This window comes from Tenrec ecaudatus, chromosome 1, assembly GCF_050624435.1.
Source record: "Tenrec ecaudatus isolate mTenEca1 chromosome 1, mTenEca1.hap1, whole genome shotgun sequence".
NCBI classification, from domain to species: Eukaryota; Metazoa; Chordata; class Mammalia; order Afrosoricida; family Tenrecidae; genus Tenrec; species Tenrec ecaudatus.
The window spans coordinates 49,370,090-49,388,374 of NC_134530.1; the positions used below are offsets into that span (position 1 = coordinate 49,370,090).

Below are 18,285 nucleotides of genomic sequence, written 5' to 3' on the forward strand. Positions count from 1 at the left end.
CTTGAACTTTGCTCTTGAAAAGGGGGCTTTTGTTTTATAACAGATCTAGCCAATGCTCAAACGTGTAATGAGAAGGGGCTACACAGGCCCCACCTGGCAGCAAATCTCACAAAGGGGGGCAGGGGATGGTGAAGTAGCATACATATTCACCAATTCATGCCTACTCATTGAGCCCCAGTGACTAAGGGAGGTGTGCGGGGGTGTCTAGGAGTGGGAACAGCTCTCTTTTGGACTTCCTAGATGGGTGGTGACATCTCCATGCTGGTGAGAGTGTGGCCATCCTTGAAGACAATAGGGACAAAGTCCCATGATCTTTCGATTCCATTTTTCCCACGAGCCTTTAAAAGCACCTTCACATACCCACCCCTTGTCTGTCAGTTTGTCAGAGAGGCTTGTGTGACCCTGGAGGCCGGGCCGCCAGTCATTGCAAATACCAGCAGGATCACCTGTGGGCAAATGGTTGAAGTGGAACTTCCAGACTAAGACAGACTAGGCAGAAGGAACAGGAAGACCCTTTGTGAAGAAGTCGCCACTGGAAACCTTATGCAGAGCAGCAGCACACTGTCTGATACAGTGCCGGAAGACGAGCCCCTCGGATGACAGCACTTAAAGAAAAGCCTGGGAGGAGATGCTCCTCCCGTAGATTGTCATTAAGCTGACATGCACGGAGCGAAGCCTCTGGCGCCTGCATTTGCTGAGAAGGTACAACTCGAATAGCGAAGAACAGCTACAAACGTCCTTAAAAAAGCACCAGAAGGCGGAATATTGTAAGCCATCAGAAAATGAAATGGAATGCATAAAGATCGATGTTTTAGACATAAGTGAGCAGAAATGGATTGACACTGGCCGGATTGAGTTCAACAATCATTATCGCCAAATAATAATAAAGTCGTACTTGTGCCTAACATGATACAACTAACATGGATACCACCGAAAGCACACTAGTCCCATTTCATCTTTTATAAGTGAACAAAGCAAGCGACATCGAGCGCATACATGCAAGCAGCAATAACTCGGAACCATCGCGGCCCTCGTTTCTGCAGCTGGTATGTGGACCTACCTTCTTCCACTGTCCGTTGTGTGGTTCTTGGTCCTCAGTGAGTCCATCAGCTGGCTGTGGGTCTTTGCTTGATGGGGTGACCCAAACCTTCATTGCTAAAGAGTCTGGGCTATGAAAAGTCAGGTCACAGTTGGGCTGCTGCAGTTGACAAGGGACTTTAATCACAGGACTTGGTAGTTCTGAGAGAACCTCCTGGGCTCCAGACATCGTCTTCTCTCCCTTTATTATGTACTGCGATAGTTTATTGTGCCAGCTAAACACAAGTAGGATTAACTGAAGGGCAGAGGGATAAATGGCTCGGTGAGCCTCACCTTGCTTGTTCTGTGCCTCAGTTTAAAGGGGTACACTACCTGTGGGATGCCTACCCTGTGGACTGTGTCGCTGTAAGTTGAGGTCCCTTTAAGCCCACACGATTGGAATGTTCATCTCTGGAGCTGGGGACTGACAGTTGATGACAGTTGGGGACCTGCCTTGCTGTTTGCTGCCTGGGTATATATAGCCCGGCTCTCTCTACAGAAGGGGACTGGCACCTGGCAGCTCTCAAAACTTGAAGGACTGCTAGTGTCTCACTGCTTTATAATTTAACTGTTAATTTCTTGTATTATCTATCTGTATATTATTTAATGGTTTATTTCTTGAATTATGTATCTATCTTTATAAATATATTTATATATAATTACTAGCAATCTGGTTTGTCTCTCTAGAGAACCCTGTCCAATACATGTACTAATCCAATTTCCCCTTGGAAATCAGCCTCAATCACAGCACGCAGTACAGGAACGCCCTTCTTTGCCTGTTGGACCCATGGTGTGAGGAGGCCAAAAGGGCCAGGAGACATTCTTAACTTGCAGCTGAATGGAATCAGTGCTGTGTCTCCAGGTGTGAGTATTCCTCTTTGGGGAACTCAGATGGCCAGATCCAAAGAGCAGAGGGTGGCAGGGACAGGAAGCAAACATGTGGTGAGTGGGTCCATAGGAATAATAGTGAGGGGTGCCAGTCCCATTTCCAACCCTTGGATTCTGGACCCTGGAATGCTGCCTATTGGAGAGACCACACTATAGTAGACGCTGATTTAGAGACGGCCTCCTGGAGAACACGGCAAGGTTCAGTTACTGTGCCTTTAAAAGTCCATAAGCCAGCTGCTTCGAGGCGCCGGGGAGCATGGTGAGACCAGTAGATTCAGGAGCACGCCCCATTGCCATACTTCATTTGCTGTGGAGTGAGTTCCTTGATCTGAGAGGATGTGCAGGATACCATGTTGGTGGATGAGGCTTTTTAAAGACCATCAATGATGGTAGTTTTAGCAAAAGCATCGCATGCATGGAAAACAACTCCATATCCAGGTTGTGTCTCTTCCAGTAAGAAGAAACGCTGCCTTTTCCATGACGGCAGAGGTCCTCTGTAACCAGCCTCCCTGGTTGCTGTTTGATTGCCCACCCCTTCCCTGAAGAAAAGTCTCCTGTCTCGGACTCAGTGTTGGTCCCTGCTGCTGGCAGACTGGGCCCTCAGCAGTGGCAGGAGCCAGGTCAGCCTGGCTGGTTGCAAGTCTATGTTTGACCCGACACACAACCTCCATCGCTGCCACAGCGACCACTTTGTGCACGTGCCCATTGGGTTTCCTATCTACTTGATTGTCAACGTCCTCTGTGTTAGTCCGGGTAGACGAGGGAAACAAATTCATAAACACGCATATGTGTACAAGAAAGAGCTTTATATACAAGAGCAGTTGAATATTCAGAAAACATCCCAGCCCATCCAGATCAAGTCCATAAATCCAATATTAGCCCACATTTTTATATCAATCTATCAAATCCTCTTCACATTCATGAAATACACGCAATGACACCGAATGCAGGAAGATCACAGGCCAGTGGGTGGGAAGTCTTGTGGATCCAGTGGCACTGTAAGCATCTCAGCACTGGCAGGCATCTCCACATACCTTCTTGGTCTGGCTCCATCAGCCTTTCTCTATTTGTCTTCTCCACAGGGATACCTTGCAGGGAGTGAGCTGAGAGAGTCTCCCACCCCCAAGGAGGAGTACAGGAGTTCCCAGAATCCTCAGGAGAAGGCCATGCCCACACAGAGGACTCATTGGCTATGACCTGATTGACAGGCTAGACTCCACCCCTTCGATCTTAATTCTCAAATTGACACCAAATTATGTAACTACCACACCCCCCTCTACAGAGGTAACCCTTTGGTGAGAATTCAAAAGAGACGCCAATAACTTCATTTTGGAGGGCCATTCAGAGGTCTAGCCCGTTTCCCACACCTCCCTGTTACCAATTTTCCAAACATACTGTTTCCAGATCCTTGACCATTCAGTCAAGCCATTGGCCACAGAACACAAATCAGAAAGTATATAGTCACACATTTGGCCATTTCTCCTTCCAAACAAACCGCACAACCAGGAGCAGAGCCGCATTTCTGTCCACTGGGAAGGCTTCCTTTGGCCACTGTCCTGAGGGAGGCCCCAGCCAGGGCATGTGCTGCAGAGGACTAACTCAGATCCAGCCTCTGGCAGATCTCTGGCTGCAGGCGAGGGCCGTGAACAGCTTCAACACCGACAGAGACTACTGTAAACTTGAATATGGTGCATAATATCGTACTGTCAGTTGATCACCCTCATGAACCACCCTGAATTTGCTCCGGGTTAAAATATTTCTTGCTTGTTCCAAGACAGAACTCTTCTTTCTGGTTCATTTTAACATTGCCACGGTCTTTTCTTTCTTCCTTGTTTCCCTGTTTTGTTTTATTTTTGTTTTTTATTGTTTTTGTTATGTGACCCAGTTTATGAAGCACAGAAAGAGTGGATGCATAGAGACAATAACGGATGTAATAGTTATTGGGGATAGGGTAAGGTGACCAGATTTTAACATTGGTAAAGCGGGACACCATTGACCGGGGTGTGGGGGTGGGGGATTCTTGATTAAAAATTTATATGGAGCAACAAACATTTTCATAGAACGCAAAAATAGTATTGTAATATATTTTTTAAATTTCAACATAAGTACAATTTACAAATATAATACATTAAAATTATGTATCGTATTATTTTATTCTTTGGCATATTTCTCATTTGAGTGAATTTTTTAGTAGATTGCTGTCATTTAAAAGGTCATGACATTTTTCACAAGAATTTGTTAAATTATATTTCATACATAAAATGGCTTTCAAAGTCTCAACACTTAATTGTGATTTTTCTGAGATCCACACTTTATTTACTGTAGAAAAAAACATGTTCAGTCGTAGCATTAGTTCCTGGTAAGGACAGTGTGTATTCCACAATTTTCAGTGCATTATTGTATGGAACGTGGTGAAATATTTCTAACCATTTGTTCTCTATTGTGACTTTTGCTGATGCCCAAGATTTAACCTTTTCCTTATCAATATTTTTTAATAATGATGCCTCATTAAAAGGATCATTTTTGGAAATATTACTATATGGGAAATTTTGAGTAATAGGATCATAATATAATCAATTAGATTTTGCACATCATTCCAATTAAGTTCTTGTTTTAATGTAAACCAATGAAAATGTTCAATATCCACTCTTCTAAATAATCTGTGCAGTTACTATAGAAATTTTTAACGTGATTCATGATATCTCCACGATTTATTGCACCTTGTTCTTCTAACTGGCTTATACTATTGTGGATAGTTAATGGAAGAAAATTATTTTGTAACCACTCTTGACACTGAAATTTTAAATGATTAACTTCATTTGCTACTTCAATTACCGAAATTTTGTCACCTTCAATAAGTTTTATAGCATTTTGAAAAAAAGCTGCTTGATTGTGTTGATTATACTAGCCAAATTTTTTAAGATTCTTTTTCAAAAAACTTCTAAAATTCTAGGTCATTTATCCTGTGATAGAAAGTAGGACTTCAAAGGATCATATATTTTCAAAATTCTTTCGACAGCTAGAAAAAGAGCTAACCAGTGTGTTTTACTGTATCCAAGTATTTTCTGATATTCGACTTCCGCAGTTTCACAAAGTTCCTTAAGCATTTCAATGTGCACAGTGTATATAGAGACATACGAATATATTTTAATAACAATATTTTCCACATCTATGGGCAACAAATCAGCAGCTGTTTGAATGGTGTTATGTATTATGTGTGCTGCAACCAACACCAATAATGTTTTGATTAACATTTTTGTTTAATTTATTAAAAATATTATTTGTACCTCTTCTTAATTTTCCTCCAAAATTTGCGTTCGTGTTGTCTGCAAAATATGCCATCATTTTATGTTTTAAATTTTTTCTCCAAAATATTAATAATGGAACTGAAAATTATTTCAGAAGTTTTGCTGGCACAGAAACAAAATCTAAAATTCTAATTTTTATTCCAGTTTCCGAATAAAAAAATCGATTACTGTTTGGAAATACCTTTATATCCTTATGACTGATTAGATGCATCAGAATATATAGATATAAAACTAATGTTTTTCTAGATTTTTGTTTAATTCTGAAAATGCATATGGGGAAAGCACATTACACACAGTTGCCTCAGATTTTGTTCTAGCACAGGCAAATTTTTTGTTGATTAACTTTTTGACAACTTGTGATGTACAGTCCATAGATCTGAATAAATGATTGTGATTAAGAGCATGCAAAGACATAAGTCCCCTCCCGCAGAATAATTTGTTTCAAAGGACGAAATTGCATCTGCAGCTCTGGGAGAGGGACATAATATGATCGGAGCACATGATGGTAGATGAAGGGGGAGGAGGAGAGAATGGAGCATATTCTGGCCCACCAGGCCATGAGGATGATGTGCCTGATTAGAGCAGACAGTCCACAGAGAGGACAACATGGCTGGCTCCACTATGAGACATGACGCCCCTCACTGACCCATGGTCCTGCAGGGGACAGCACCGGAGACACAGTGTGGGAATTGCGCCCGAACTGATCCCACCACACCGAGGCAAAGCACTGGGGGAGTGCAACGGAACAGCAAGGGAATGGAGTGGCAAGGTCCCCAGGGAATGCCTAAGGTGGTCCTTGGGGCCAGGGCGTGGTGCCCCAACAGACTGAACTAGAAAACACTCCTAAAGGCCAACAAATGATCCTTGAACTAACTACAAGCCTTTCTTTCTTGTGTTTTGTTTTGTTCTTTGTCAGTGGCTTTCTGTTGTTGTTTCATTGTATATTGTTGCTTGGTTTTGCTGTCTTGTTTTTGTGCATGTTATTATCTCCGCAGGTCTGTCTAAATAAGATAGGCTGGATGAACAATCTAGAGGAAAAACAACGGGACTGACAGTTCTGGGGGGACATGGTATAGGGGGAGGTGGGGGTAAGGAAGTGGTGTTAACAAACCCAGGGACCAGGGAACAACAAGGGATCCAAATTGGTGGTGAGGTGGGAGTGGCAGGCCTGGTTGGGAATGATCAAGGGTAAGGTAACAAAGAGGTATACCTGTAACCCAGGTGGGGATGGAGCATGACAGTAGGACAGGAGGAACGTCAAGGGAAATAGAGGAAAGAGCTAGGAGGCAAAGGACATTTATAGAGGTCTAGACAAAGACATGTATATATGCAAATATATATATATATATATATATATATATATATATATATATATATGGATGGGGAAATAGATCTATGTGCCTATATTTATAGGTTTAGTATTAAGGTGGCGGAAGGACCTTGGGCCTCTACTCAAGCACTCCCTCAATGTATGAATACTTTCTTCTATTAAATTGGCATTCTATGATGCTCACCCTCCCGACACAATCGCTGAAGACAAAGCGGGTGAACAAGCAAATGTGGTGAAGAAGGCTGATGGTGCCCGGCTATCAAAAGAGATAGCATCTGGGGTCTTAAAGGCTTGAAGATAAACAAGCGGCCATCTAGCTCAGAAGCAACAAAGCCCACATGGAAGAATACACCAGCCTGTGTGATCACGTGGTTCCGAAGGGATCAGTTATCAGGCATCAAAGAACAAAAAAATCATATCATTGGGTGCACACCTCCATGATACGATAGTCAAGGACAAACAGGTGCATAAGCAAATGTGGCAAAGAAAGCTGATGGTGCCCGGCTATGAAAAGAGATAGTGTCTGGGGTCTTAAAGGCTTGACGGTAAACAAGCGGCCGTCTAGCTCAGGAGCATCAAAACCCACATGGAAGAAGCACACCAGCCTGTGCGATCACAAGGTGTCGAAGGGATCAGGTATAAGACATCATCAGGAAAAAAAAATAATCTTACCGTAGTGAATGAAGGGGGAAGTGCAGAGTGAAGACCCAAAGCCCATTTGTCAGTCACTGGAGATCCCCTCACAGAGGAGTCTAGGGGAGGAGATGAGTCAGTCAGGGTGCAATGTAGTACCGATGAAGAATACAGCTTTCCTCCAGTTCCTAAATGCTTCCTCCCCTCCAACTACCATGATCCGTCATCTACCTTGCAAGTCTGGCTAGACCAGAGCATGTACACTGGTGCAGATAGGAGCTGGAGGCACAGGGAATCCAGGGCGGATGATACCTTCAGGACCAGGGGTGTGAGGGGCGATACTAGGAGGGTAGAGGGTGAGTGAGTTGGAAAGAGGGAACTGATTACAAGGATCTACATGTGACCTCCTCCCTGGGGGATGGACAACAGAAAAGGGGATAAAGGGAGACACCGGACAGGGCAAGATATGAAAATAATAATGTATAAGTTATCAAGTGGCAGAGCGGGGAGGTAGGGGAAAAAAAAGAGGACCTGATGCCAAGGGCTTAAGTGGTGAGCAAATGCTTTGAAATGCTTTGAAAATGATGAGGGCAATGAGTGTACAGATGTGCTTTACACAATTGATGTATTATGGATTGTGATAAGAGTTGTATGAGCCCCTAATAAAACGATTAAAAAAAACAAACAGAGCAAGTAGGTACATAATTACATGAACATATTTTATTTTATGTTTATAAATTAAATAATTTGATTGTTATAAAGTAACTATATATTTTAAATTATTTGAAGTTTAAACCTATATTTCTTTCTAAATAATAAAATTACTAACTTGTATTATTTTTTCTCTGAATTTTCCGTAAGTCATAAGTGTCACTTTCAAGGTTGGTACTAGACTTTTTGCCGCCACTATAAAATATAAATACAAGTACTGTCTGCTAAATTCAAGAAAATTTATGTATTTATGAAATAAATTACTTACCTAAATGATCTGAATGGCTGCTTTGTTGACATAACTTGTTTAACGAGCCCTGGCGCGCAGTACGACGTGTATCATCTGAGAGACAGTTACAAAATGTTTTCGTCGTTGCCAATGCCAAAAGAATGCCATTGCTCATTAAGTCCAAACAATGGTGGTCGAATTCTAACAACTGATCAACAATGCGAACTTTGATAAGCAGTTCTCGATAATTAATTCTCAACAATTATTTGTTATTATTAAAGTTTAACATTATAAAATTAACAAAAATAATAGAAAACTCATATCCTGGCGAAATAGCCACATGGCAGCCGAAATCCGCATGTTCCCTTCCCGTTCTCCCGCCATTCCCTAGCTTGTTGTGTATTCTTTCCAAAAATCGGGACTTTTTAAAAACGCTGTGGGACACGGGACAGATTGTTAAAAATCGGGACCCTCCGGCCAAAAGAAGGATGTCTGGTCACCTTAGGATAGGGGCGAGGAAGACAGAGGGAATTAAGGTATAAATAATGGATTCCGGAGCAGGAAGCGTGCACTAGAGCTGGTTGTAATGATGTCTATACAACACTTTTTAAAAAATCATTTTATTGGGGGCTCGTACAACTCTTATCACAATCCATACACACATCCATTGTGTAAGTACATTTGTGCATTTGTTGCCATCATCATTCTCAAAACATTTTCATTCTACTTGAGGCCTTGGTATCAGCTCCTTTTTCCCCTCCCTTCCCGCACATCTCCCATGAACCCTTGATAATTTAGAAATTATTATTTTGTCATATCGTACACTGTCCGACATCTCCCTTCACCCACTTTTCTGTTATCCGTCCCCCAGAGAGAGGGTTATATGTAGATCCTTGTAATCGGTTCTCCCTTTCTACCACACCTTCCCTCTACCCTCCTGGTATCGCCACTCTCACCACTAGTCGTGAGGGGTTTATTTCTCCTGGATCCCCTGTGTTTCCAGTTCCTATCTGTACCAGTGTCCATTCTCTGGTCTAGCCAGATTTGTAAGGCAGAATTGGGATCATGATAGTGGAGGGGGGGGGGGGGGGAGAAGCATTTAGGAACTAGAGGAAAGTTTTATGTTTCATCGTTACTACTCTGCATCCTGACTGACTCATCTCCTCCCCGTGACCCTTCTGTAAAGGGATGTCCAGTTACCTACAGATGGTCTTTGGGCCCCCACTCTGCACTCCCCCTCATTCACAATGATATGATTTTTTGTTCTTTGATGCCTGATAACTGATCCCTTCGACACCTCATGAACACACCGTCTGGACTTTGTTGCTTTTCACCTAGATGGCCGCTTGTTTATCGTCAAGTTTTTAAGACCCCAGACGCTATCTCTTTTGATAGCCGGGCACCATCAGCTTTCTTCACCACATTTACTTATGCACCCACTTTGTCTTCAGTGATTATGTTGGGAAGGTGAGCATCATGGAATGCATTGAGGGAGTACTTAAGTGGAGGCCCAATGTCCATCTGCTACTAAACCTATAAATATATGCACATAGATCTATTTCCCCATCGTCATATATATTTATATATGTACATGCCTGTATTTCGACCTCTATAAATGCCTCCTAGTTCTTTCCTCTATTTCCCTTTACTTTCCTCTTGTCCCACTATCATGCTCAGCTTTCATTTGGGTTTTAGTAATTTCTGTCAGTTATATTACCCTTGATCAAGCCCTATCAGGCCTTCTACACCCTCCTCCCCATTTATATCAGATCACTTGTTCCCTTGTCCCTGGGTTTGCTAACACCCACTTCCTTTTCCCCCCTCCCCCCTCCCATGTCTCCCCAGTACTGTGGTCCATTGTTTTCTCCTCCAGATTGCTTATCCTGCCTATCTTATCTAGAGAGACCTGCAGAGATAGTAATATGCACAAAAACAAGACAGAGCAAAACAAAGCAACAAAAGAAAAGAAAACAACAACAGCAACAAGCCAATGACAAAAAGAGAAAAGCCTGTAAATAGTTCAAGGTCTGTTTGTTGACCTTTAGGAGTGTCTCTGGTGTCAGGCCTTTCTTACACAGTGCATCTAGGTGAGTGTCAGTCTTGATGTCAGTCAACTAGCACGGGACTTTCTGTGACACCCAAGAAGCTCACATATTGCCTAGCACATCGTAAGCATTCAATAAGTGTAAGAATAATAATCAAGCTGTTGGTTTTGTTATTATATAAATACTAGGCTGTAAACTCTGTGACGGCAGAAATGTAGCTAACTTACTGACGTGATTCACTAAGTGTGCAGGAAAGAATTTTAATACCCTCTTCCGGTCTCCCCACCCACCGCCATATCACCCTTACCTCTCTCCCCCTGCCCTAACTACCCACTGCCTTCCCTGCCAGCTCTGCCCAGAAGCCACACCCCTTGGAGGGAGAACCTGCCAGAGAGCCAGGCTATTGTTGTAGTTGAGGTTCTTTCCAGAACGGAAAACCTGGAATGAGGGGTTAGCGGCTGTGGGGGGCTCCCACCAGGCCAGTGTGGGGCCTCTTCTCATGGTGAGGGGACATTTCTGACACCCAGCACCGGGCCCCTTTCCCTCACTTTGAACATCCGTCTCCTCCCGGAATCCCAGTGCCTTCACTGAGTATCTTCTGAGTCGTCCTATCTTCTAAAAGTTTCCCTGCTCTCCTCTCCTTCAGAGCCTTCCTGCCCTCACTGAACTGCATCTCCTCACAATGCTCTCTCCTTTCTCCATTCCAACGTCTCTCCAACCCCCCTGAGTTCCCCCACTTGCCTGCCTTCACTGACACCCTGGCCCACCCCTGGCTCTCAGCTCCCCAACCCATCTCAGTTGAAAGCTACCCCCCCCCCCGCCCCCTCAGATACCTGCTCTCTGAAGCTTCTCAGTCAACCAGGCAGAACAATTGCTCCTCCACATGTCCCCAGGCTCTGGCCACCTCCCTGTGCCCCAGCCCGTAGGTCATGTCACAGCCTCTGAGCTACAGGAGAGCAAGGGCCACATCTGGCCCATTGGCTGATTCCAGGTCCAAAGCAGGTGTTTAAAACCTGCTTTTGACAACCGAGAGTCTTTGTAGATGGAAGGGAAAAGAGATTTAGGCCAGGGGTGCCAGGAAGATGTTTGTGGAAGCCAGGAGCGCAGAACCACATGCCATGAGGAGCCTTGGTGATGCTGAGAGTCAGACGGGGCTGAGGCTCCTCCCCTGCCCTGAGAGGTGAAGACAAGGCAGCTGGGAAACCCTCTGAGGGTCGCTCTGAGCCAGAATCCACTCAGTGGCAGTGGGTTTGGTTTTTTATTTTGATTTGTTTTGGGTTTTTTTTGGGGGGGAAGGGTGATTTTTAAAATAAATCTTTCTACATTGAATTACAGCATCCTTAGTTACAACATTATAAACAACTGAGAAGTTCTTTTTAATTTTCCCCTTATTACTATTTTACTTCTTAAAATGTTATTGGCATAGGTTCACAGATACTAGTTACCAAGACTATAGCAAAAACAGAAAATGTGACAAAACGGGTGACACTGAAAGCGCAGGCAGCCAAGGAAACAGCAGCGCAGGCCTGGAGCGTGTGGCTGCAACCACGGATCAGAGCTGGGCAACAGAGGACCTCCCTGACCACATTGCAGTAGAAGGCTCACAAAGCAAACCCGCATAGAGCTGTAAACTTGCGGATATATTTTTCTCAGCTGGACTTAGAAAAAACGTGGTTTGTAGTTATAACTAATGAGAGGGATATTCCTACGAAAAATAATATATCTCTGCTGAAGAATTACCCAAACATTTTCATAGACAGTCATTTTGTTGTCACCCCCTCTGACTGTCACCTGTTGGGGTCCGCACCCCGCCCTCACTGCAACCACGCAAGAGGGAAAGGAAAAAACTTCGAGAAGTTCTCGCTCAAGGCCGCCCAGCCAGCGTGGGGGGGACCAGGGCTGGAAGCCAAGACAGGGTGTGGGCTTGGAGGGCTGAGGACCAGGGGCGGGTGGTCACTGGGGTGAAGGAGGTGACATAACTTTTCCCTCAGTGACCATGTAAGCCCAGCCTCAGAGGCTGGATCTGAAGGGGCCCCTGCCTATCTCACTCATACTTCCCGCTCGTCAGGGTCCCCCTCTCCTGGAAAGAGTTGGCTCTGACCGGAGCCTATTCCTGATCAATCCTCAGGGTGATCCGGGAATGAGGTCCCAGAAGAGGAAGGAAGTGTCCCTCAGACTAGCCGCCTCCCTCTCCGGAAGGAGCCACTTTAAGGTCCTCCCTGGGGACTCAGCACCAGGAAGAGAGCAGACCACACAGAGGCAGGGCCAGGCTGATGCAGCCCCAGCCCCTCCGCTTCTCTTATTCTTTCAGAGCCCCTCACCCAGAGAGCCTTTCCCACGTGACCCCTCTGCTCTGCCTTCTTCCTAGAGCCTCCACCGCAGTGCTCAGTGCCCTGGACATGGTGCCCATTGTGAGTGGGGGCTATCCATCAACTCCCCCCAGACTGGGGGGATCCTGGGAGCAGACCCTGTATCACTCACACACACACACACACACACACACACACACACACACACACACACACACTCACAGACTTCTAAGGGACCACTATGTCACTCCCTCTGATTGGGGACTTTTAGGCTGAGGCTGCATCTTCCACTCCATCAGAAGGGGTAGCATCACTTCTGATTGAGGGCTCCCCAGGATAGGATAGAGTCTAGAGACCCCTCCTCAGAGCAGGTTCACTTCAGTGGCTCCTTTTACCTATGCTTCCCCTCCCTGAAGCCCCTCTGCCCACAGGCAGCCATCTGGTCTGTAGCTGGGGAGTTGGGCCCCTGCCCTCCTTTCATCCATTCCAATTGCTCCCCTTTAAGACCAAAGGGATGGGGGTTGCTCGGACACAACAGTCCCATCCTCCCCCTTCCCAGGCCAGGTTTCCTGCCATTGACAGCATCCCAGCTGGGCCCAGCCCAGCCTTCCAGTACTTAACCCATTCACGACCAGATCTCAGGGCGACCAGCCCACACCCCACAGTTGAGGTAAAGGACAATAAAATAAGGCGAATAAAAATACCCATTTCCTTGAATTGTAGTGAAGATCAATGCATTAGACCATGTGTAAAGTACTTAGAGAAGCACCTATCATAATCGCTCAATAAAAGTTCATATTCTTCATCGTGCGAGCCTGGATACACCTGTCATTCCACCTCTCTGAGGCTTGCTCTCCCTGGCCGTAAAATGGAGAAAATAATAGTGCATCGTCCCCAAGGATTCGCCTTTATATCAGAGGACACGGTGTTGACAACCCAATATGGAATGATCTCAGACAAAAACAAATTAAAAAGGCTTCTTAAATGAGGCCATACAATTTTCTTACCAGAAGATTCTTGGGCCTTGGGGTCTTCAGACTCATGATCTCATTTAACTGGCTGAGGGGTGCGCAGAAGAGTGGACTTAGAGCTGGGCTTAGGGCAAGCCTCTCTCCCCTCTGATCTTGTTTTCTGACCCAAGAGGAGGGGCTGGTCTTCCTCTGGGCCCCTTATCTGAGGCGCTAGAGAAGATCAAAGGAGGTCTGAGAGGCAGATGGGAAAGTGCTTTGCAAATCTTGGGAAGTGCTAGAAGGGAGGCAAGTGGCCTGCTGGGCTTGGCCCTCCTGTGGTCGGAGCGGTCTGGGAGCTCTGGGCGCTGGGGAGGTTACCATCCAGGAGGGGGAGGAACCTTCTTCGTGGGGGCACCGTGGGGGCAGGGATTCACCTTCAGAGAAGAGGTGTCAGATGAGAAAGGGTGCCCATCAGCTCTCCACTCACTGCCATCAGACCCCACAATCATCTCCTCTGTCCCCTCTTCCCATCAGAGAAACCTGGGACAGAAGCACCCCAAAGGGCTGGATGGACATTTGTGCGCCCTGACTTGCTGGGACAGGTCCAGCCTGCACATCTGCAGCACCACTGCCTGCAGGCTGCAGGCTGCTGGCCGGGGCCATGGGAGAGCAGGCTTGACACCATCCACACCCCTGATGCGGACAAGGCCGGACCTGCTACCTGTGCGGAAGGAAAGCGAGGTAGCCTGAACCTGGATCTGCCTGCCCGTTCAACTGGGGCAGCATCTGCCAAGGTCAGAGAGAGCCCCTGACCAGGGTCTGTTCAGGAAGACTGGGGACTCAGGAGACTCTGTTTTGGATCCTGGCTGTGCCCCAAGACCACTGTGCCTCCATGGCCAATCATTTGTTAGGGCCAGTTTGACCATCTGTAAAATACTGGAGGAGCTGGACCTGATCCTCAGGTCCTGTCCAGCTCTGAGAGCTGAGCCTGTGATCAGGAAGGAGTTAATGGAGGCCAGGCACTGGGTCAGGAAGGTGAGGGTTAATCTGGGGGAGTGGAGGCTCTCTGGGCTTTTCCTGTGGAGAGTGAGGTTTGGCTGCCACCAAAGTTACTTCCAGTTCTTGCTGTCCTTCCTGGATTTAGTTGGGACCTGCCTGGGGACTCCTGCAATTCCACCCCCCCACCCCCCCAGCAGAGGTGAGTGCACCTGAGCCCAGGGCTGGGGTGGGAGAGGATCCCTCGGGGCCCAGTCCGTGAGCACAGAAGACAGTCCACCTCCCAAGTAACGCTGTGAGCGGCACTCCCACTGGTAACCCCGGGCCTCGGCAAAGGTGGTCGAAGAACAGAGGGTCAAGGAGAGCTCTGCAGGTCCGAGGGTGGACGCATGCCTGTGGTCGGACATTGCGGCCAGCCAAGAAAACAGGCAGGGTGTAGTGGACTATTTTGGTCCCTATGTTTAGGGGCTTTTTATAGCCTCTCTGCTCAGCAGGGAAGAGGAGGGGATGGGTTGCTCAGAGGTCAGAGGAGTGCAGGGCTCCCCTGGAACCTGGGAAACGGACTCCTTGCCTAGTACAGTTCTGGGGAGGCCGAGGGCAACCTTGGCTAGCTGGGCTCTGAGTCACCAACTACCAAGGGGGTCATGGTGGCATAGTGGTTAAATATTGACCATCAGCTGAAGCAGCCTGGAAGACAGATCTGGCGATCCACTTCTGAAAGGTCACAGGCCCGCAAACCCCACAAAGCGGCTCTCTTCTGCACACACAGGCCTGGACTTGACTAGAGGCTGCTCCCACCAGACGGAGGCTGAAATTGACTCTATCCCACCAGATAGAGAGCCAGGAAAGCTAAACAGGTTGGGCTGGAGTGAACAGAATAGAACCCAGGTCTCCTGAGGGGCTCCCTCCCACACCCCAGAAAAGTACTGTTGCCACCAGATTCAAGGCCCCCTCAGCTCCTAGGACTAAAGTGTTCCTAGCTGCTGGACTCTGTGAAGGGCGGGTGTGTGTGGGGGGGGGCGTGCATAGGCCTGTGGGCGGTCCATTCTATTACAGCCAATGGACAGACCTGTCAGCTTTTGATTTACAGCCTGGCCCCTTCCCCAGAAGGGAGTCAGTGGAGGGTCACAAGGTGTCCCTAGAAGGGGGCAGCAGGGTCCCTGAGGGTGATTTCTGGGCATGCAAATTGTTGGGAAGAATTGGTAGTAGAAACTGTAGCGAGCGAGGCAAGGGACCCATTTCTAGCAGGATCACCCAGTAGTTCCATCAGCAGGAATAGAAGCAAACTCTCAGAGGGACAGATGAGTCATGCCGCATTCCCCTGGAGCAAGCCCCTTCTTCGCTGAGCTAGTTTCACAGAGGTTAGACAGTGATGGTAACTGCGGAGCTTTGGAGAATTTGCTTGACAGGGGCACAGAGTGGTTGGTGGGCTGGCTGCCATGACCTGGTGACCACCTCCCTCTCCTTCCCAAGTGGCCCTGCCAGGCCTGGGCTGTGCCTTTGGCTGCAATTACAAGAGGCTCCTACCCTGTGGTTATATCCCTGACCTCCGTGCTTGGGGGGCGGGAAGGGTGGGTCCAGCCAGAGCTAGCCTGTGGCTCTGGAGCCTCCTTGTCTTGGACTCAAAGCTGCTAGGCTGGGAAGAGGTATTTTTTCCGGTTGAGGCCACTTTCGGGAATGGAGCCGGGGCCAGCCCCACTTCCTTGTCTAAGTGTCCTGATTGCTGACGCCTGCTTGGCATGGTCCTGTGGCTAGATTGGGGCACCCTCAGAGTTGCCTATGTTTCTGGGCAGCCAGGAAGGTCCAACGGAATCGCTCTGAGGAAGAGGAGGGGGAGCCTGAATCTCTGACCCTTGGACGGGGAGGCCTGCTTCATTGAATGCTGGAGAGGGCTGGTCATCCTAGCCCCAGGAAGGCCTGCCCTCTGGACACCTTCCTTTCTCCCTGCAGGCTCTAAGAAGCCCCAGCTCTCAGCGCCCGGGCCAGCTGTCTGCCAGTGGCTTATGGGAAGTGCGGTCTAGCCCGGCGCTACTAAGATGCTTCTAGCTTCTCCCAGGGGACGGACCCCCAGCGCCGTGGAGAGGCTGGAAGCAGACAAAGCCAAGTATGTTAAGACCCATCAAGTGATAGCCAGGCGCCAGGAGCCAGCCCTGCGGGGCACACCTGGCCCGCTCACCCCGCATCCCTGCAATGAGCTGGGTTCCTCTGCATCGCCCAGGATGCCCAGACCCATCCGGCGGGGCAGCGGCCGGAGGCTGCCAAGGCCTGACTCTCTCATCTTCTACCGCCAGAAGCGGGACTGCAAGACCTCGGTGAACAAAGAGAACGCCAAGGGCCAGGGACTAGTGCGACGCCTTTTCCTGGGCGCCTCCCCAGGCGCCGCCGCGAGCAGCCCGAGTTCGGCAGAGCGCCCTGCGGTCCCTGGGGGCTGGGCTGCGCCCCGCGACGCCCCGGAAGCGACGGTGAAGCGGGCGCTGTGCCCCACGTGCTCGCTGCCGCTGTCGGAGAAGGAGCGCTTCTTTAACTACTGCGGCCTGGAGCGCGCGCTGGTGGAGGTGCTGGGCGCCGAGCGCTTCTCCCCGCAGAGCTGGGCCGCCGACGCCAGCTCCCAGCCCGGGACGGCGCCGCGGACCAGCTCCGGGGACAGCAGCGACTGGACTTCCGGCGACAGCGAGGCCGACGACCCGGACGGGGCGGGCGGCGGCGGGGACGCGGGGGCGGCGGGCTCCGCACGCGACGGGCGCCCGCCGGTGTCGGTGGTGGAGCGCAACGCGCGCGTCATCCAGTGGCTGTACGGCTGCCAGCGCGCCAGGGACCCGCCGCGCGAGTCCGAGGTCTGAGCGCGGCCGCACGCTCGAGAGGGGCCCCCGAGGGCCGGGCTGGACCCGGGCGCCGCGGGGGCGCCCCGCCATCATGCGCGGGAGACCTTAGGCAAAGCCCTTCCTTTGGGCTCCCGGGTTTCCCACCAGAACCCCGGAGAGGTTGGACAAAGTGATTCAGGAGACCCTTCCCTGGGCTGTGGCGCGGCGGGAGAGCTGCGTGGCTTCTGTGGAGGCCGGGCCTGGGGATTAACGACTACGGTGGGACATCCCAAAAGCCTGCTGAATAAAAGGAAAAGAGCATTTTTAATGGGCGGTGTGGTTGGACTAGGACACAGATGGTAAGGAAAGCGGGCGGGTGAGTTTGAGTGCCCAAAAGTTTGCAGTGCTTTAGAGTGTGGGTTTGGGACTGCGCCCCTGGGCAAGCACTTACTCTCCCTGAGCTTCAGCTGGACCTCTCTTTTAAAAATCGGGGCGAGGGAGAGAGGCGGTTATAAACCTCCGACTTAGTGTCCATAGTAGAGTAGCATTAAATCAAACAAACTCACTGGCTCTGAGTCGATATGAACTCAGAGCGTCCCTGTAGGGCAGGGTGGAACTCCGGGACTGTAACTCATCAGGGAGGCAGAAAGCGCAGCCTTTTCCCCAAGGCAAGACTGGTGGTTTCGAAGGGCTGACCTTCCAGGCACAGCAGAAAACCACTACATCACCGGTAATCTTGGTACAGTACTAGTTCGGCTGTTCCGATTTATAGCGTTCCTGTATGTCCGAACTATTGAACGAGTAATGAGTCTGAATGGCAGCGAGAATTGGGGGATTTGCAGAGCGCTTTGCAACTATGTCATCATGGTGCTTCAAAGTCATCGCCCTTCCCCCATGCTATTACAAGGACCCCCAGGAGGCGCCCTGGGATAAGCGGATACGCCTGGGGCTGTTCACCGCAGAGCCAGGGATCAAACCGGTGGGAGAGAGAGAGAATTCTGCGCCCGT

At 48.7% G+C, this 18,285-nt stretch overlaps 1 protein-coding gene across 1 annotated transcript; it reads left to right on the forward strand.

Annotated features, from left to right (window-relative positions):
* Nucleotides 1-16,509: 16,509 nt before the first annotated feature.
* FAM110D (family with sequence similarity 110 member D) lies at nucleotides 16,510-17,316 on the forward strand. The gene has a single exon (XM_075538576.1). The coding sequence runs from the start codon at nucleotides 16,513-16,515 to the stop codon at nucleotides 17,314-17,316; it is 804 nt and encodes a 267-aa protein (XP_075394691.1). The 5' UTR covers nucleotides 16,510-16,512.
* The last annotated feature ends 969 nt before the right edge of the window (nucleotides 17,317-18,285 follow it).